Source organism: Cervus canadensis, chromosome 8 (genome assembly GCF_019320065.1).
Source record: "Cervus canadensis isolate Bull #8, Minnesota chromosome 8, ASM1932006v1, whole genome shotgun sequence".
Taxonomy (NCBI): domain Eukaryota; kingdom Metazoa; phylum Chordata; class Mammalia; order Artiodactyla; family Cervidae; genus Cervus; species Cervus canadensis.
Window position 1 is genome coordinate 9,325,581 of NC_057393.1, and position 21,000 is coordinate 9,346,580.

Below are 21,000 nucleotides of genomic sequence, written 5' to 3' on the forward strand. Positions count from 1 at the left end.
GTGAGAGATGGGGCTTAAAATTCCAGTTTTACTACTTTCTATCTGAGTTATCCTGGGTAGGTTTCTTGATCTCCCTAATCCTTAATTGTAGGGACTAAATAAGTGAATATATTCAGAAACCCTAGCATCAGGCCTGCTGCTATGTAGATGCTTAGGAATGTCTGTTGCAATGAAACAAAACGCCTTTCCATTACCTTCAGCATCATTTCAAAATCATCACATCATGTGGTGTCTGACTTTTCTAATCTTCGGGTTTTATTATAGAAGAATATCATTCAATCATTAACTTAAAAACTCTTTGAAAACAAGCAAAAGATTCCCAAGAGTATGTATTTTGGGGTCAGACTGATTAGTATCAAAGCTTAGTCCCCACATTAACTTGTTGAGTGATCCTAGGAAAGTTACTTAACCTCTCTGCATCTCAAATTACTCTTTCTGTGAAAGAATATTTAAAATGCCTTTTTGCAGGTTTCCCTGGTGGCTCAGATGGTTAAGAATCCTCCTGAAATACAGGAGACCTGGGTTCAGTCGCTGGGTCAGGAAGATCCTCTGGAGAAGGGAATGCCTACACATTCCAGTATTCTTGCCTGGAGAATTCCATGGACAGAGGAGCCTGGTGGGCTACAGTCCGGGGCTGCAAAGAGTCAGACATGACTGAGAGATTAACAGTTTCACTTCCTGAAGATTAAAGTAGTAGCCTGAGCTAAATGTCTCCCCTTTTTTGTGTTAGTTTTTGCTTGGTCTTTGTGTAGTTGGGGCCAATGAACAGATGTGGTATATTAGATTGGTGGTCAAGAGGCTTGACACCTGTGGTTTAAGTCCACTGGCTACCCCTGGGTACATTACTAATTTCTGTATCTCAGTTTACCTATCTGGAAAATGGGAATAATCACATAACTTACTTTAAGAGGTTACTGTGCAGATTAAGTAAGTTACATAGGTATAAGGCCCCAAAACAGTGCCGGAAAGCATTTATAAGTATTCGATGTTATTATTATTATTATTGTAAAGTTGCCTGAACAAGAACAAATATGGACATACCTGGAGGTGTGGGAGGAGGCAGGTCTTTTGAATCTGAATGCACAAAGAAAGACAACAGGTCACTCTCTTTAGTGAATCCAAAGTTTGGGGGAGGTAGGGTAACAAGGGGGCAGGTGGGGATGAAGTGGGGAGGACCATGGTCTTTTTGGGCCCAGTACTCAGAATGCTGCTCCTGGGTCACTCCAGTCCTCCAGCAGGGTCCTTGGCCTTGGAGGGTGGGGTAGAGCCTCTAGGTCAACTCTGCCCCCCGCTCGCCAGGGCTGGATTACCCATGGACCTGGATCATCTGTTAAAATGCAGATTCCAGCGTCCCTTCCCAAACCTAGTTGATCACCATCTCTGGGGGTGGGGTGGGGTCCAGGATTCAGCAAGGCGAGGCTGTGGGGGAGCCAGTTTACACTAACATCAAGGCCTCCCATGTGCAACTGGGGGCTGCCTGGGGCAGGGCGTGTGCCTGGGCCCAGTGCCTGGCACACAGTGGGCACTCATGGATTGGCTGACAACAGAATGAGCAGATGGATGGATGGATGGATGGTTGAAAAATTCCATCTGGGATGCATAGTTTCACAACGTCTTCAACCACAACATCTGAAACTGTAGCCCGAGAGAGGGGAGGCTACCTGAGCAGATGACCCCGGCGTCCTCGTGGTGGCCGCAGTTGTGCTCCGACCAGCCCGAGTGCGCGCACTGGCCCAGGTAGCGCTCCGCCCCGGCGCACTGCAGGTTGTCCAGGAAGATGTCTCCAGAGCCCGGGCCGAAGTGGGCCTTCCCGAGGGCGGACACGGCCCGACCGCACCCCAGCTGCCGGCACACGACCTCGGCTTCGTTCAGGTCCCACAGGTCGTCACACACGGTGCCCCAGGCCCCCCAGTGCAGGACCTCCACGCGTCCTGAGCACCGACCTGAGCCACCCACCAGCCGCAGCTCCGGCCAGTCCCCTGCAGACAGAGAGCGGGTGACTGTCATGTAGCCTCCTGGGCGCGTGCTCACTCCCCTGGGGCCAGCTGAGCTCCGCACCCCACGCTACTGCTCGGGACGGAGAACTCAGTAAAGGGTCAGTCAACTAGTCACAAAAGTAAAAAACAAAACTCTCACTAAAGTCACACAAAAGTCGCTAAAACTGTCAAAACAACATTTAGCCTAAAACATGCATTAAATTAACATCTACTGGGCCAGAGCTATATGCGAATCTGTGTTGGCTAAATGCAGAAAAACAGAGTATCACAGAAAACCACAGTGATTTTGAGTGTGTGTACGTGTTTGTGTGTCCACCTTCGATTTCATAGTAACTCTGGAAGATAAGCCAGCTTTATCTCTGAGGACACTGATAGCTGGAGAAGCAAAGTGTATGTGTGTGTGCTAAGTCTCTTCAGTCGTGTTCAGCTCTTTGTGACATCATGGACTACAGCCTGTCCGGCTTCTCTGTCCGTGAGATTTTCCAGAAGACTGGAGTGGGTTGCCGTTTCCTTCTCCAGGAGATCCTCCCGATCCCGAGATCAAACCTGCATCTCCTACGGCTCCTGCATTGCAGGCAGATTCTTTACTGGTCAGCCAATGGGGATGCCCAGAGAAGCAAAGTGACTTACCCTAAATCCCATGTCTGGTCAGTAGCTGATCTCAACTCATTTCTCCTGCTTCTCAAATTCACTATTTTTCTTCTCTCTGCTATTCCAGCTCACTGCCACTGGAATGCCTCTGGCACTGTACTCACTTGGAACAAGTCTATTAGTGATGCAGGTGTGAGGTTAACCATGAGCAGGACAGGCCGTAAAAAGAAAAGGCAGAAGCCCACTAGAGGGTGCTTATAAGTTGCTCAGGCTTTGATGACTCTGAAAGGTGCTGAAAAAATGAATTCTGCTTGTTCTAGGATGCTAGAGCCAAAAGATCCCAAGAGCTCTGAATGGCCCTGAAAAGTCTGCACAGGGTCAACGGGCCTGTTGCAAATAGACAAACCACTTGCAGTCAGTCCACCTTCTGCCTACGAGGCAGTTACAGATGCAGACATAAACACAGGCACTCAGAGGCAAGGACAGTGGATGAGGAATGTGTGTGTTCCATGGCTTACCTGGTCTTGCTGTTACCACTTTGGGTGTTGCTATTGGGATTGCTGTGGATACAAGAAGACACCCTTGAGTAAAACGGGAGGATGCAGACAAGTCTGAGTTCAGCCTCCACTAAATGCCAAAATTCTGGCTAATTCACTTTTCCTATCGTCCTTATACTCTGTGACCTCTGGAGTCAAATTCTCCTTACAGGCGAATCTCGATATTGGCCAGGGCTGTGAGATCCAACAGAAATAATATCCCCTCCTCTGCCCAGCCGTGGAAATTTGGCATTTACACTGTGCCGTTTTCTGTTAAAATACATTCGCCGTCAGTGCCCTTCTGGGGAAAACGGCTCTTCTGCAAGCTTCTGCTTTTGGCTTTTGCTGTTAACTCTCCCTGCATGTGGAGTGTCTGATTAGATGCCCGTCATTGTCTTTGATAAAAACAAGGAATTAAGGAAATCAAATGGATAGTTTATCAATATACAGTACCCAATGGTTCATGTGTGTAATTTAGTTCTACTACATTCTTCATACTTGTGTAACTTGTGTAGACAGAATCTCTCAAATAATGTGGGTTTGCAAAGGAAATTAGGAAACATATATAAAAGAGGTCAGACTATGACAGTAAAAACACCAGGAGCGGGGACAGGGGAATAAATATGAATGTGGAATTAAGATTAAGTAATGTCAGTAAAGGACTTCCCTGGTGGCTCAGACGGTAAAGCGTCCGCCTGCAATGCGGGAGACCCGGGTTTGATCCCTGAGTCTGGAAGATGCCCTGGAGAAGGCAGTAGCAACCCACTTCAGTACTCTTGCCTGGAAAAGTCCATGGACTATAAAAGGTGACTCACTGATTAGATGTGGGGTCTGTGAAACAGCATCTGCAAATACAAGAGAATCATCATCAGTAACTGTTCAATGCCAATCTCAGTGACTTCCCCCGGCCCACTTTGTGACACAGAGTGCCTCCTTTGCGTTTAACAGCATGTTCCCCGAGCTCGCTCAGTGAGTTCCTCCGGCACTTGCTAAGGTTACAGACTTATGAGCAGCTTCCTGGACACGGAGGATGCTAGAACTCTTCACCAGTTCAGACTCTTTCCTCTTCATGGTAAACAGCACAGGACCCATCACTGCATGTCCTCAGGGCACCTCCTCTGTCCATGGGATTCTCCAGGCAAGAACACTGCAGTGAGTTGCCATGCCCTTCTCCAGGGGATTTTTCCCACCCAGGGATCGAACTCTCATCTCTTACGTCTTCTGAACTGGCAGGCGGGTTCTTTACTGCTAACGCCACTGTGTTTTATTTGTCCTCGAATTGTGTCACATGTGTTTGTCTTGAATTCCTTCTAGATTGTACATGAGACTCCCTTAGGCTGGGATCACACCTTCTGTAGATACCCACCTAGTATTACTCAGAGTAATTTCAGCAGTGGCTTCCTAGCGGGCTGCCTGCCATCAGATGGTTACATGAGAAAGAACAGCCTGTGATGAGGCTGCCAGTTACTGAGCATTTATCACGGGCCTCACTGTGCAGAGGGCTCTACTTGCATCTTTTCCAGGAACACTCACAGCAAACCTAGGAAGTAAGGCTCTCTTCTCCCCATTACATAGGGACAGGACTGGAGCGTGGAGAGGCTGAGTCTCTCACCTGAAATCCCAGAGTCCCCAGGCAGACAGCCCAGCTCCAGATCGCTTGCCCTTAACCACCCTTTCTTACCTTTGGCTTCGGAGTAATAATACGCGACGAAGTTCTTCCCTATGTTGTTGTAGCTTCGGTAGTACACGAGCGTCAGCGAGCTGGAGGACGACGAGTAGGTGAGATAGGTACCAGAGCAGGTCTTCCCCAGGGACTTTGCTGAGGATGGAGGGCCGTCCAGGACTTCAAAATACTCATTGGTGCAGTCCAGGCTGGGGAAGCAAGCACCGGGGGAGCCTCAGTCTCCCCCCACCTTGGTGGATCTGAGTCTGCTGTGAGGCAGACTGTTCTGCTGCTATCAAGAGGCTGGGGCAAGATCAAAAGGCTGTCATCATTCAAACATTGTGTGTGTGTGTGTGTGTGTGTGTGAGAGTCCCTCAGTCATGTCTAACTCTCTGCCACCCCATGGACTCTAGCCAGCCAGGCTTCTCTGTCCACGGAATTCTCCAGGCAAGAATACTGGAGTGGGTAGCCATTCCCTTCTCCAGGGGATCTTCCAACCCAGGGATCGAACCCAGGTCTCCTGCATTGCAGGCAGATTCTTTACTTTCTGAGCCAGGAGGGTGGGCCCAAACATAGCAGATTGCCTTTACCCCATTTTTTTCTGAGAGCCATTGCCTTTGGGGATGGGATTTTAACTAGAAGAGGGGAGAAAAGCCTGGTGCAGTAAGTGTAACCCTGATGAGGCCTAGAGCACCCTGAGGCCACAGGTACCTTGAAACGGGGGCCCAGGGGCAGGGCCAGCCAATGGGCAGCCACTAGGACGTGGCTTCAGGGTCCAAAAAGCCTACGTCCAGGCTTTCAGCAGCCGACCTGCCCAAGAGGGAGGTGCACTACCAAATCGGCTCAGCCGGCTTTGTGGAAGTCATCTGATTCTGTTGTTCTTTATTGTGAAGTTCTGTACAGAACATCGGAATTAGAGAACCATTTGCACATCTCAGCCTGATGAGATGTCTGTTCCAAGTCATATTTTGATGAAGCAAAAGTCAAGAGCAATAAATAATTTGTTTCTGAAGGTTAGTTTCTGTAAGACATTCACCTATGAATGATAGCAACCTTGACAGTTTACAATATTAAAATTTAAACTTTCCTGTTTTATTAGGTCTGAGGGTTCCATGGAATCTGCATCTTTAACCAGCAAGCTGAAATACATACATACATACTGTCAAGCTCTGTCTCTCACACCCCAATCACACACACACACACACACACACACACACACACACACACCCCTATACAAAGCATACAAGGTGAATTTCATTTTAGCTACAAATTCATGGGCACAAAAATCAATCATATTTCTAACAAACATGTAGAAACCAAAATTATAAAACTATTATTTACAATCACTCCAAAAGAGAAAAGAAAAAAGAAACACCAACATACACATCTCACAAAACATATATAAGACCTGTTTGCTAAAAATGACAGCTAATACAAAATTAATGGATATCACCTGATGCAAAGAGCCAACTCATTAGAAAAGACCCTGATTCTGGGAAAGATTGAAGGCAGGAGGAGAAGGGGATGACAGAGGATGAGATGGTTGGATGGCCTCACTGACTCAGTGGACATGAGTTTAAGCAAGCTCCAGGAGTTGGTGATGGACAGGGAAGCCTGGCATGCTGCAGTCCATGGGGTCACAAAGAGACAGATATGATTGAACAAAAACAATAAAAATACAAAAAATAACACCAAATGCTGGCTCGGATATGGAGAAATTAGATCTGTTATATAGTGTTGGAGGGAATGCAAAACGGCAGTCACTCTGGAAAATAGTTTGACATGTTCTTTAAAAGCTAAAAATGTACATACTATACAACCTAGCAATTGATTCTCAATCATCAATCTCAGAGAAATGAAAACAAGTCCATGCAAAAACCTGCATATGAATGCTCATAGAAGCTTTATATATAACAGAGGGGCTGGGAACAGCCCGAATGTCCTTCACCGGAAGAAATAGTTGTACAAACGCTGGTTTCCACACAATGGAAACCTTCTCAGCAATGACAAGGAACAAACTCTTGATACAGACAACAGCCTGGATGGAGCGCAAGGGCCTTAAGCTGAGTGAGAAAAGTGAATCTCAAAAGAATATATACTGCATGACTCCATAGATTGAATGGTCTCAAAATATACATACAGCTGGAAAATAGTTTAGTGGCTGCCAGGGACAGGGGCTGGGGTGGCTGTAAAAATGAAGGATAAAGTAGTTACCCCTTTGTGGTCGGGGAACACACACTCTGCTTCTAGATCAAGGGTCCCCGATCTCTGGGACCTAATGCTTAATAATCTGACGTGGAGTCGATACAATAGTAAAAATAAAGTGCACAACAAACATAATGCACGTGAATCATCCTGAAACCATCCCCACGCCATCTGTGGAAAAATTGTCTTCTACGAAACTGGTCCCTCATGCTCAAAACGTTGGGGATCGCTGTTCTAGATTGTAGTGGTGGTTTCATGGACCTATGGATGTGTGTGTGCATGCTAAGTCGCTTTAGTTGTGTCTGACTCTTTGCGATCCTATGGAATGTAGCCCACCAGGCTCCTCTGTCCATGGGATTCTCCAGGCAAAAACACATCCTCCAGGGGATCTTCCCGACTTAGGGGTTGAACCCATGTCTCCTGCATGAATCCAGCAGATTCTTTACTGCTAAGCCACTGGGGAAACCCAGTGAACCTATACATGGGATGAAATTGCACAGAACTACACACACACATAAGTGCAAGAGAAAGATGGTGAAAACTGAGGAAGTCTATATTCCAGCTAACAGCATTATACTAATGTCAGATTTGTGTTTTTGACACTGTTCTACAGTTATATAAGATGTCACCAATGGAGAAAGAAGAGTGAAGGGGACATGGGACTCTGTTATTTTTTTAGCTTCTTATGTGTTTGTAGTTAGTTCAAAATAGAAACTTAAAAAGAAAGACTCTTTTAATTACAAGAATAAACCAAAGGAGTAAATGCCTGGAATCTTAAACCACACGGTGCACTTAAGGAAAGTCCTTCTGACTTACTTAAGATATGGAAACGCCAGTCGTATGTGATCAGATGCGTTAGCTCTGATTTCCCACACACATGTTATGTTGTCATGCATTTTGTTCCGAGGGGGATTCCTGATAGCTCCAGATGAGTTAGTAATGATTCTGCCACACTGAAATTTTCCTAAAAGCAGAGAGATACTTCAGAATTTCAGTTTTTTTCATTGCTCAGTTCACTATAGTTGACATTTTTTTTTCTTTCATTTTTTTTTCTCCTTGAAAGGTTTCGTGGGTCATTGCTTTGTTAGGTACATCGTAGGATGTAGCAGAGGTATAAACTAGTCAAAAAATTCTTGTAAACTTAGGAAATTAAGACATGACATTGGGTCTGAAGTTTGCAGTATCTCTTGATCTCAAGAGAATTTTGCCGCTGACTAGTGCTTTCTGCATAGGGCAGTTATTCAGAATCAGCCTGAACCTTTCCCTTGGTTACTGCCCAATGCTGGTGAAACGGAGCAGGACGCTATGGTCCTCGCCTGCCCATCCCCCATGTCCTCCACCTGCCTTTTGTCTGCGGAAAAACTTTAGCCAAAGACTAAGTTTAATCAGAGAAGGGAGAACATGCAGAAACAAAGGAGAATAGTCAAAGGAGACCAAATAATAAGAAGGTAGTCATGAAGCAAAGTCAAGGACCTTTAGTTCCTCCTCAAGGGCTGTAGATGATATTCTGAACCCTATTCCGTGAGCTGTCTTATAGATACTGAAACACCCATCAGGTGGAGAAGTTAACAATATAATGAGCAGAGTGTACCCATGACAGAAGCTGCCGCAGTTCTGAGAATTGGCCTCAGAAGAAATGGAAACAAACTGACCCTGAAACTGAAAATTAACTGGACCTAATTAATTTGTCTAGTCCGTCTAGTCAAGGCTATGGTGTTTCCAGTGGTCATGTATGGATGTGAGAGTTGGACTACAGAGAAAGCTGAGTGCCAAAGAATTGATGCTTTTGAACTGTGGTGTTGGAGAAGACTCTTGAGAGTCCATTGGACTGCAAGGAGATCCAACCAGTCCATCCTAAAGGAGATCAGTCCTGAGTGTTCATTGGAAGGACTGATGTTGAAGCTGAAATTCCAATACTTTGGTCACCTGATTCGAAGAACTGACTCACCGGAAAAGACCTTGATGCTGGGAAAGATTGAAGGTGGGAGGAGAAGGGGATGACAGAGGATGAGATGGTTGGATGGCCTCACCGACTTAATGGACATGAGTTTGAGTAAACTCCAGGAGTTGGTGATGGACAGGGAGGCCTGGTGTACTGCAGTCCATGGGATCACAAAGAGTTGGTCACAACTGAACTGAACTGAATCAATCTGTAACTGTATCAAGATGACACTTGTCAGAGCTGACTATGTTGTTTCTGCATGTAGCCCCCTCCTTCAGCCTATAAAAAGCTCTTGCCCCCTGAGTGTTGGGGAAAGGGGAGTCAGCCTTTGGACAGGCGCCATTCCCCCAGCCCCTGACTGCCGGCATCCAAAATAAGGCAAACTTTCCTTTCCACCAACTTTGTCTCTTTCTTGGCTTTTGATCAGTGAGCAGCCAGATTCCAGTTTTGGTTACACTGGGTCCTATATCCTAAAGCTTCGATTTTTATCATGTCATCAGTAGTAATGAATAAACTACTTTATTTTCACAATTAAGGTCAAGCTCATGTGAAGCTTCTATATATGAAGATGGCCGTGTTCTACCCACTAGCACTTGTAATTTATTAAAAGTAGACCACTGAAAATCCACCAAGTGGAAAGAAGTTGCCCTGAGTAATCCACCCTCTTCAACTCTGATTTGTCCTGTGTCCATCTGTCCACCCACTGTCCATTTGATTCTCCACCTGCTTGTCGGTTTGTTTATCCACCTGTCCAATATTTAGTTCAAAATGAAAGGTGACAGCTGCAGCAACAGCTTTTGCCATCAGATTACCTGGTTGTGTAAGAAGTGGACCTACACACAGCTGGCTCCAGTCACTGAGCTAGAGCTGTTCCCTAGAAGGACCAGCTAGGCCCTCCAGGCATTATGTTACTCCAGCCCTTCAACTCTCCCCACTCCAGTGCTCTTGCCTGGAAAATCCCATGGGCAGAGGAGCCCGGTGGGCTGCAGTCCATGGGGTCTCGATGAGTCGGACACAACTGAGCGACTTCACTTCCACTTTTCACTTTCATGCACTGGAGAAGGAAATGGCAACCCACTCCAGTGTTCTTGCCTGGAGAATCCCAGGGACGGCGGAGCCAGGCGGGCTGCCGTCTATGGGGTCGCACAGAGTCGGACACGACCGAAGCGACTTAGCAGCAGCAGCAGCAGCAGCCCTTCAACTCCAAGTGGTGCTAAGAAAAGTTTAGTGGAGCTTCTGAAAGCCCAGGATCCTAGCCAAAGCAGAGAAACCAAAAAAGGAAGATGAAAAAGGAAGGACAGGGAAGGACACAGAAAGTCAGAGAAGGAGAGAGGGCAGAGAAGGTGCCCACTGTGGTGAAAGGCCTCTGAAATGGTGCCCTGGGGCAGTGCCCTGGCAATGTGGCAGTGCTAATGGCCACACATCTGTCTTGCACACGTGGTGTCCGTGCTGGGAGACCAGGAAGGCTGACCGCACTTGATCATTTGGATTACCTTCTTGGACTAATAGAAATGGAACTGGCACCTTCATTATTGGACAAGTCACTCAGAATGTAGGCTCAGAAGGGTGACCTAGACAGGGCAGTAGTATTTTGCTCAACTTCCTCGAAAAATCACTTTAGGACCTGAGCTAGATGATGATGATCAGGGCAACCAAGGACAGCCTGGTCTCACCTGCAGCCTCCGTCTCTGCCATGACATCCAAAGGGGGACCTGTCAAACACAAAGGACACAGGATTGTCGGCTGGCATTGAGGGCGACACACCCACACAAGGAGCCTCCAAGGAGCTGGTGAGAGATACGTCATCAGGGCCCCTCCCAAAACTCCTCAGCCCGCCTCTGGGGGTGAAGCAGAGCATGCAGGGGGCGGTCATGTGCAAGAGGGAAGAAGCACTGATCCAGATCTTTCGGACTTCGATGCACTCATTCTCTTGTCATGTTATCCTAGCCCTTTATCTCCAAGAGGCGCTAAGAAAAGTTTAATGGAGCTTCTGAAAGTACAAGATGCCAGCAAGAGGAGAGGAACAAAACAAAAACAAACAAACAAAAAAAAAGGAAGATGAAAAAGAAAGGACAGAGAAGGATACAGAGAATCAGAGAATGTAAATGAGATATTTTAAAATTTGGGAATTTAAGAAAATGAAAGATGTGACATTCTGGCTCCTGTAGTCAATTTCTGTGACCCCAGTGTGGGGAGTTATGAGGCTTCAATGCAAGTACAGGAGGAGGCACTGACTGACTGCTTCCTTTGACCTGTGCTGCTCAGAGATGGTGGGTCAGGGCCTAAGGTCACGGTGGCTCCTTCCTGTCCCCAACATCTCTCCAGCCAGCAACACCTGGCCCAGAGCTTCCTATTGGAGATTCGGTCCGGGGACCAATCCATTCCTACCTCCTAAAGGCTGACAGCCCAGGAGGGGATGTGACTGCAGCTTTATCAGACCTTGTCCACTCAGCTCTGGTCATGACTCACCCTTCGGCCAGGAGCTGGCCAAGGGCAAGGCATCAAGGGACCGGGGGTTTGATAAAGGAGACGGGGCACAGGTGTGGAAAAGTCCAGGTACTGACGCTGAGAGCAAGTGGGAAAACCAACAGCAAGGAAGCAGTATGGGGCCAGAATGGCCAGGACCAGAGAGAGGCCAGGAGAGGGTAGGAATTAAACTGAGCCTTGACTTTGGCCAGGTCTGGCTAGTCAGCCTTCTGCTGCCCGTGGGCAGAAAGTGTCCGTAACTGCCTCTCCCATCTCAACCACTCCCCACCCGCTTCTCATTGCCAGCCCCTCACAACCCTAAAGTGCCATGCAGAAGTTTAGGAAATTTGGAATCTGCTTCCTGAGTGTGAAATGCACAGTGAACTGAAGAGGTAGGAGGTGAGGTGGGAACAAATGACTTCCAAGGGCTCTTCCTCTCTCCCAGGGGGCAGTCAGCGACTCCACATCTCTGAGCTGCTCTATGGACTTGGAGGACAGAATCCATTCAATTTCCTGCAGAAGTCCCCCCCACCAGGTTTTGACAAACCACACACGTGAACACCCCCTTCCCCACCTGGTAGCAAGGCCACTGAGTATTCAGCATCTGTAAGTGGGAGAGATGAAAACATCTGCTGTCAGTGAAAAACATCCTGCGTTCTTTCCTTTTCTCAAAATTTTGGCTGCACTGGTTCCTTGTTGCAGGCTCTCTAATTGCAGTGCTCAGGCTTAGCTGCTCTGCGGCCTGGGGATCTTAGTTCCCCAACCTGGGATCGAACCCAAGTTCCCCACACTGGAAGGAGCATTTTTAACCACTGCACCGCCAAGGAAGCTCCTGTCCTGCTTTACTTTCAATTGTGATTTTTGACACCGTCCCTAGGAAAGGACTTTTTCGAAAGGGCCCAGCTGGGTTCTGCCTGGGAAGGGAGTGGGGTTACCTGAACAGACCACGCCAGCATCCTCCCCATGCCCACAGTTGTGAGCAAACCAGCCAGCATGGGAGCATGCGTCCAGGTGCTCTTCCTGCCCCTTGCACTGCACGTTGTCCAGGAGGATCTTTCCGGAACCTTCCCCAAAGTAGGCCTCGCCCAGGGCCTCCACGGCCCAGCCGCAGCCCAGCTGTCGGCAGACAATGTTTGCTTCCGGCAGGTCCCAGAGGTCGTCACACACTGTCCCCCAGGCGCCCTGGTAGAAAACCTCCACGCGGCCGGCACAGCTCCCGTGGCTGCCTGCCAGCCGCAGGGGGGCCCAGCCTCCTGGGGGAGGAAAGGGGTCTCAGGGTGCTGGCCGCTCCCTCTGCCTGTTGAGGACTGGACTGCCCTCTGCCACCCTGGCTTTCCTTTCTTTCCGTGGCTTTGTACCCACACACTTCATGCTGCCATGAGGGTCCCATGACAACGTGCGGCTCTAAGGCGTCTGATGGTATCCATCTTTAAAGGCCTGACACAGAATCCTAACTTGTACTTGCAGGAAGTGGACCCCTACCAGATGAAAATTGCTGACTGCAAGCATGTAGACTTCAAACCAACTGAAACCAGAATGTTGATGAAGCTCAAAATTTCACTTTGATGCCAACCAGTCTGAGAACTGATGCCAAGCTAATCACACGCGGGTTAAGACTGCTCACCTTCTAGCCTCGCTCCCTGCCTCTGCAGTGTAACCCTCCCACTCCTCCCAGGAGGCTGAGTCTATTTGCCTAGTCCTCGACCCCCGGGGCCTGTGGCCTGACTTTGCTTGGGTCAATAGCCTGTGGCAGAGGTAATGGTTCAGAGCTATAAGCCCTCATGACAGGCTCCAGGGGAGCTTGGAGCAGATGTATGGATAAGCCTGGGTGGCCTGGTGGGTGATGAAAGGCGTGTGGCTGTGTCACTTCTGTCCCTTCCAAAGGAACGGCCTTACCTGGAGGCGCCGAAGCAGGTGGGTTTTGAGCCACTGATGTTGCTGGTGATGTGGGAAGTAGGTCCTCATGGGCTGTTGATGGGGGGAAAACGAAAGGAGTGACGAGAGGGAAGATTCAGAACATCACGAGAAGGTAAACAGCTACTCCAAGGGGCAGCTGCCTCCCATCAGGATTCAGCAGGAATAAGGATTACACTGCTAAGGCCAGTGACCTCCCGTCCCTGAGATCCCCATTTAGGATGGAACATGGCGCTACTGCCTGTTGACAAGCTGACACGGGCCACATGGCCACTTTGCAAAAGCAAAGACAGTTAGCCCCAAGTGGCCTGCGGCCTGCGGGCTGTCAGGGGGCTATCACCTCTCTCTTGGTTACCCTCGCCCCAGGGGCGTAGTGACTTCACCTAAACAAAGCAAGGAGGGTCACACAGCAAATCCTTCGGGGAGGGGGCAGGGAGGAGGGTAGCAGGTCTGAAATGCTCGAGGGAACCTCTGGGGCTGAGGGAACTGCTGTGTATCTTGACCGCAGTGGTGATCACACAACCGTGTACAATCACCAAAGTTCATCTAACTGGATCTTAACATGGGTGAACCTTATGGCACATAAATCAAACCTTAATAAAAGGTAAGTTGATGAATGATAGATGGATTGATAAATTTATCATAGAATCCAGGTAGGAGTTAACCGTTAAATCCCTCAAACTTTTCTGTATATCTGAAATTTTTCATAACAAAATGTTAGAGGGAAGGTATCTCTCAATTTCTATTGTAAGACCTGCATCTCTGTTTTTCAACAACCATCTTTCACTTTCCCAGGGGTGTACACTTAATTCAGCTAACCTATGTGGCTACTTCTTCCCTCCTTGCTAGTCTCAGAACATCAAAAGCATAGAATTTTAGGGAGCATAGCATCCAATGTGCCTGTTCTAATGACACGGAGACTGAAAAGTTAGTTAAGTCGCTCAGTCATGTCCGACTCTTTGCGACCACATGGACTGTAGCCTGCCAGGCTCCTCAATCCACGGGATTTTCCAGGCAAGGATACTGGAGTCAGTTGCCATTTCTTCCTCCAGGGGATCTTCCTGACCCAGGGACCGAACCCGGGTCTTCTGCACTGCAGGCAGATTCTTTACCGTCTGAGCCACCAGGGAAGCCCATGGTTATTCAGCTGAAGAGAAACCAGTCGGGATCAGATTCCAACAGCTCAGGGCCTTCCGATCCCCACATGCACTCCCTTAGGTGGGCACATGACCAGAGGAAGGGGCCATGGCTGTGTGAGTGCCTGCCAGGTGCCAGGAATCTTTAGGTATCGTCTAATATACGACCTTGGGCTTCTCTGGTGGCTCAGTGATAAAGAATCCATCTGTCACTGCAGAAGACACAGGTTTGATCTCCGGTTTGGTAGATCCACTGGAGTAGGAAATGGCAACCCACTCCAGTATTCTCGCCTGGGAAATCCTATGGACAGAGGAGCCTGGTGGGCTACAGTTCATGGGGTCGCGAAGAGTCAAATGCGACTGAGCAACTGAGCACATAAAATTCATGACCTTACTAGATTCTCTGTATCATTCCCACTTTAATGAAGAGGAATGGAGATGAACTGGGAGGGAGAGATGACATCACTTGGCTCTGGTCGTCTAACTGAGGGGGTATATGTCATGCTGTCTCTCCCATTAGGGAGTAAACCCCATGAAAGAAAGGTCCAGGGCTTTGACCACTGCATGGCCCCCATGCTTCACTGGCACAGAGCCTGGCACATGGTTGAATGAACAGACAAGTGAAAGAATGAAGCTGCGAATCAAACCAGGATCTGACTCTAAGCCTCATGGCCTTCTCACATCATGCAGAGTTTAGTAGAAGACGTAACACGGGCCCTACCTGTAGGCGGAGCAGCTGTGGAATCAGCACCTGTAACGTGGAGAGAGACGGTACATGTTACCACATCTTAATGGGAGAATGTTTACTGTGAACATCTTACAGGTAGAGAGGGGTGGGAGGCAGAGAGGCAGAGACTCTGCCCATGAGGAGCCTGGCATTTCCTGGGGATTTGGAACACAAGACCAGGCAGCAAACCTGGGCTGACCCAGGACATCTTCAGGGTCCACTGCTCCCTGGGGGCCTCAAGAGTTGGCAAGGGTGGCTCCAGGTGGGCATGTGCAGCCTGAGAGCTCGTCATTTGCAGGGACATTATTCAAGTCACCAGTGGGGCAGAATCAGGAAAGATGGGGAGGGTAGCAGGGGCAGAGAGTCAGCCAGAGGGACACATAGTTCTGGGGAGGTCACCAGGCCCAGATGTGGAAGGCCTGGCATACCAGCTGACAACTTGGCCTGTCACCCTGAGGTCACAGGCGCAAACATTCCTGAGGACCCACAGGGGACTTGAGTGGTGGGAGCCGTGTGTACCGGAAAGCTGTTCGGCGTCCAGAGGAGCAGGGCTTTCTCAGCTCCAGTCAGTTAATGTAACGAAAGAATTTGCTGCTTTGAACCTGCTGCACTTCGACTTTTATTTTTGCCACAAAATGTAAGAATTTGAATTTTTATGCCCAACACTCTGATTTGGCTGGATTCTGGTTCAGCTTAGAATTTTCAAACCTAACCAGCCACTTCAGAGCTGGGATCCAGCCTGTAAGTCATACTCAGCAATCGCTGCAGCTAAGGGGGTGGTCGGGCGGCTGAACAACCTGGGAAGGAGCCAGGCTGCCTGCCTGGTCCACTGACATTCTGCGACTGGGCTGTGGGCAGGGGGGATGTGTGACTGGGGTGTGTGTGTGTGTGTGACTGGGGTGTGTGTGTGTGTGTGACCGGGGTGTGTGTGTGTGTAGGGGTGAGTAGGGAGGCCACAGGAGCAGCCCTCCAGGCAGGGACTGACAGTGGCCACTCACCTGTGCAGACGACGCTGGCGTCCTCCAAGTGCCTGCAGTTGTGCCCGGCCTCGCCCCCGTGCACACACTGCCCCAGGTGGCTCTCGCTGCCCACACACTGCATGTTGTCCAGCGCGATCTTCCCAGAACCTGCCCCAAAGTGGGCCCCCGGGGGGGCCGCCACCGCCTGGCCACACTCCAGCTGGCGGCACACAACAGCGGCCTCGGCCAGGTCCCAGAGGTCGTCACACACGGTCCCCCACGTGTCCTGGACCAGGACTTCCACGCGGCCTGAGCATCTCCCCGGGCCGCCCACCAGCCTCACGGCCATCCAGGCCCCTGGGGAGGAACAAGGAGGAGAGGCACTTGGGGTCTGCCCTCCCACATCCGGAAGGCTCCCTTTATCCTTTTAATCTCCAGGTGGTTACATCCCTATTTTACAGTCATGCAAGATCACGCAGTCCTCGGCCACCCAGATAGCAAGAAGAGCCAGGATAATCTTCAATTTCAAGTCCCCTCAGGAAGACTTTATCCCCCTTTCCAAAGGCTCTCTTTAAGAAACTGCCTGAATTCCTAGATTCTCCCAACAAGAGCCTGTGTTATTCCCCCTAACATGGACAGCGATAGAAATAAGCAATTTCAGTGTATCTAATGAAACAAGAAACAAGACTGTCTGTAGGCTGAATACAGCGAAAGAGACTCCTGGCCACGCAGAACTACTTCAGTCTCAGAGCTGCTTGGCCCCTCTGCCCCCTAAGTCTTTGTTAATGGCTTTACTCTGTCCAGGGCACTGAGGGCAGGAACTCATGCCTGTTGTTCGGGAGTTTAGTGCCAGAGCCTCAGACAGTCACTAACATAACCGCTTCTCTCTGACTCCCTACAACAACCCCACAGGGTAAGGGGTGGGTTCCCATTTTACAGATGAAGAAACTGAAACTCAGAGAGGTGAAGAAAATTGCTCTGAATCCCATAGCCTGTCAGCGGGCTGTCCCCACCTTAACCGTGCCTGCGGTCTCCCTCCAGCTGGGAGGAATGCCTCTCCCACATGACCCATGAGCCCTTGACTTCTCAGGAATTGCTTCCTGTACCTGTGGGTGTCAAGGCCTTGGTGTCAAGCCTGTGTGAAGGCGCCAAGGAGCTGTCAGCTGGAAGGGCCAGCGAAGCTAGGTCGCCATCTGTCAGCACAGTGAAAAGAATAAAGTAGACACATCCTGGGAGGACTCACGATAGGACGTTTCTGAAGTATTTTTTGGTCTTTAAAGGAAACTTTTTTGTTTGTTTTTTAATTTTTTTTTTTTTTTTGCCACGCCATGTAGCATGTGGGATCTTAGTTCCCTAATCAGGGATTGAACCCCTAATCACGGATTGAACCCCACATCCCCTGGAGTGGGAGCACAGAGTCTTAACCACTGGAGCACCAGGGAAGTCACCCTTCTGAAGTTTTTTCTTTTCTTTTGGTTCATCTAAGTCAGTCACCATCATCATCAAACAAGATTGTTTAATTTTTTTATTCATCTCTTCTATGTTCATGGCAAACTAAACCTTAAATCTTTGGCTCAGTAGAAATAAATCTTTAAAAAAACAGGTGACGAGTTTACGAACATCATATTTAAGAAAACTAAAGGAAATGAAGGCAGCTTCTACAATTACGCTGTATGCCATCCTTTATTTTAAAATATTTGATACAAAGAGAGAGAGAGCCTGCGTTTCAAAGGCTTGTCAGTCAGAACCTGTCAGTCAGTAACTCAGTCGGAAGCTAGAATAAGTGTCTAAGTAATTGTAATATGAAGTGGATTATGAGCAATGTCAACAGAAAAGACACAAGTACAGAGGATGTGTGTCCTTGTGGAGGCCAGAGGAAGCTACCTGGAGAAAAGGAGCCCAGCCACGGTAGGACTTTAACAGGTAGAGGGGGAGGGGGGACCTCGCTTCAGGCAGCACAGGTATTAGAGGACAGCAAATTCACATATTTAGGGAGATGAGGGGCTATGCTATTTTAATTTGATTAAAATATTCTGGCAGCATATGCATTAACCCCAAATACCTGGACTTCACATGTTCCTTACTGTATTAGGCAGAAAACTTCCAAATAGATGGTACATGAAGACAAAGGAATTTGGGTCAAGTGTATTTCATAGGCATGGCAACCCATGACTTCTCGTGGGAATTTTATAAGGTTAATTATACTGGATGGCTCCTAGACATCCTGTTGGCTTCCATGATGGCTCAGTGGTAAAGAATCCGCCTGCCAAGCAGGAGACCTGGGTTCGAGCCCTGGGTCGGGAAGATCCCCTGGAAGAAGAAATGGCAGCCTACTCCAGTATTCTTGCCTGGAGAATTCCACAGACAGAGGAGCCTGGAGGGCTACAGTCCATGGGGAAGCAAAAGAGTTGGATATAACTGAGAGACTGAACAACAGACATTCTGTAGTGAGGAAACCTGTTTAGTTTGTTTAATGCAATGTTGCCTAAATTCATGAGATCACAGAATGTGTGTGTGCACGCACCTGTGTGATTCACCTTAACGTCTTGTTGAACTAGTGGTTCTGGGAGCACAATCTCAGAAACATCTTTATTTGACTACCTCAAAGATCCTGGTAAGGGCTGGAGCCTCCTAGCAATGTTTGTTATTAAATTTCCATTTTTTGTTCTTATTTTCAGAAATGGGAAGTAACTTGTAAACTTGAATATACAGAATATAAAGTTTTGTTGCAAACTCGAGTTATATTTTGTATACCTGTTGGTGTTTGCTCTTCTCCAGAGGTGATGGGGGCAATTGTTACTTCAGCAGCTGCAGTAAAAAGAAAACATCAACTAGAGGTGAACACACAAGACACATGAAGAGAACCAGAAGGAAAGCTGAATGAAAGGAGAGCTGTCTCACCCCCTACACCATGTTTAGCATCTCTTTGTGAAACACAAGAAGCCAGTTCTCAAGGGCTTAGTGAATGTCCAGCTTAAAGACATGTTTGCTCTAATCTGAGATCTAACTCTTGCTTAGCACACACTTAGGTACAAATGAACACCAGTTTCCTGATCTATAAAACTGGAAATCAGATCTGATAACAGATAGGAGTGGGGTTTATGAACTAAGAAGTGAATATATTTTAAAAATTTATCATAATTTTCCCAATTCAATAAATACTTGGCTATTTGGGGGAAAATTAACTCATTAGCCACATAAATAAACATGGAAAGAGAAAAAATTTTAAATGCCATTTATAATAGCACCCCAAACCAAGGGATTCTTATGGATAAGTCTGGTAAGTATGTGCAAAATTTGTACATGGAAAAATGCAAACTTCTGATGAGATAAAGACTTAAGTAAATGAAGAGACACAGTGTATAGATGGCTCCTAAGACTCAATATAGTTAAGATGCCAACTTCCTCCAACTTTATATGTAGAGGCAATCCTAATTAAAAATCCTAGCAGACATTTCTTTTGTGTAAATTGGTAAGTTGATTCTAAAATACTATATTTGTGAAAGGCAAAAAACCTAAGTTAGCCAAAATAATTTTGAAAGAGAAGAAGAAAGAACAATGTTGGAACACTCACAATACCCGATTTCAAGACTTACTCTAAAAAAATACTTACTCAAAAACTACAGTAATCAAGACGCTGTGTGTTACAGGTGTACCAACAGTCACATAAATCAGTAGAAGGGTTTAGAAATAGACCATGTATGGTCTATTTTATTTTTGTAAATGGTTATGTAATGGTTATTTTATTTTTGACAAAAGTGCCAAAGTATTTCAGCAGAGTTAGATGAGTCTTTTCAACAAATGGCATTGGAATGATTAGACATCTCTATGAAAAAAAATCCTTTGAGCTATAATTTAAACCATATTAAAAAATGAACAAAAATGGATCATAGAGTTAAATAAAAAACCTAAAACTATGGAACTTCTAGATGAAAAGAGAAAATCTGTGAGACTTTTGGTTAAGTGAAGATTCCTTAGATAAAACACAAAAGTATAATTCATTAAAGAAAAATATTTGATAACTGGACTTCATTAAAATTTAAATTTTATGCTCTTCAAAAAACACCAATAAGAAACTGAAAAGATGTCATAGACTGAGAAAAAAATATTTGCAAAACACATATCTGAAAAGATACTTGTTTCCAGAATGTATAATGACCTCTCTTAGAACACAATAAGATAAACAATCTGATTTAAAATAAAAAGAATAAAATAAAAGAAAGAAAGCTTTCAGCAGACACTTCACCGAAGAAGAGATGCAAATAAGCACATGCAAAAGCTAGGATCATTCATCATAGGGAAAGGCAAATTAAAACCACAAAGATATATCACTATCTCATTATAGTAGAGACTATCATGGCCAAAGAAAATCCAGAAAATCCAAAGTATTCCCAAGGACATGGAGCAACTGTCACTCTCAAGTGTTGCTGGTGGGAAAGAAAAATGGTACACTTGACTTGCATGTGAATGCTTTAGGAACTTAATTAATAATAATAAAATACTGGAAATAAATTCAATATCCATCAAATGGTAAACAGTGAAATAAATTTTGGTATATTCATGCAGTGGAATAGTACTCAGCAGTAAAAAAGAATGGATATCTGATACATGGAAATCTACTGATGAATCTCAAAAGTATTATGCTAAGTAAGGAAGCCCAACACAAAATGTGGCACATTGTCTTAATTCAATACATAATATTCTGGGAACGGCAGGCCCATGGGCACAGAAATCATATCTGTGGTTGCCAGAATCTGGGGGTCAGGAGAGAGGACTGACTGCCACGGGTATAAGAGAATCCTTTAAAGTAATGGAATGTTTTGTATCTTAATGGTGGCAATGGTTACATAGCTGTAACGATTTT

At 46.9% G+C, this 21,000-nt stretch overlaps 1 protein-coding gene across 1 annotated transcript in view; it reads right to left on the minus strand.

Annotated features, from left to right (window-relative positions):
• LOC122446765 (deleted in malignant brain tumors 1 protein-like) overlaps window positions 1-21,000 on the minus strand; it is a 76,090-nt gene that overhangs the window by 53,717 nt on the left and 1,373 nt on the right. The window contains exons 2-14 of the mRNA XM_043477270.1: window positions 18,891-18,944; window positions 16,176-16,493; window positions 15,172-15,201; window positions 13,297-13,368; window positions 12,336-12,653; window positions 11,975-12,004; window positions 10,608-10,646; window positions 7,809-7,956; window positions 4,806-4,996; window positions 3,940-3,969; window positions 3,107-3,148; window positions 1,662-2,030; window positions 1,042-1,074 (exon numbers count right to left, since the gene is read on the minus strand). Coding sequence (XP_043333205.1) covers window positions 1,042-1,074; window positions 1,662-2,030; window positions 3,107-3,148; window positions 3,940-3,969; window positions 4,806-4,996; window positions 7,809-7,956; window positions 10,608-10,646; window positions 11,975-12,004; window positions 12,336-12,653; window positions 13,297-13,368; window positions 15,172-15,201; window positions 16,176-16,485 — 1,612 coding nt within the window. The 5' untranslated portion in view covers window positions 16,486-16,493; window positions 18,891-18,944. The remainder of the gene's footprint in view (window positions 1-1,041; window positions 1,075-1,661; window positions 2,031-3,106; window positions 3,149-3,939; window positions 3,970-4,805; window positions 4,997-7,808; window positions 7,957-10,607; window positions 10,647-11,974; window positions 12,005-12,335; window positions 12,654-13,296; window positions 13,369-15,171; window positions 15,202-16,175; window positions 16,494-18,890; window positions 18,945-21,000) is intronic.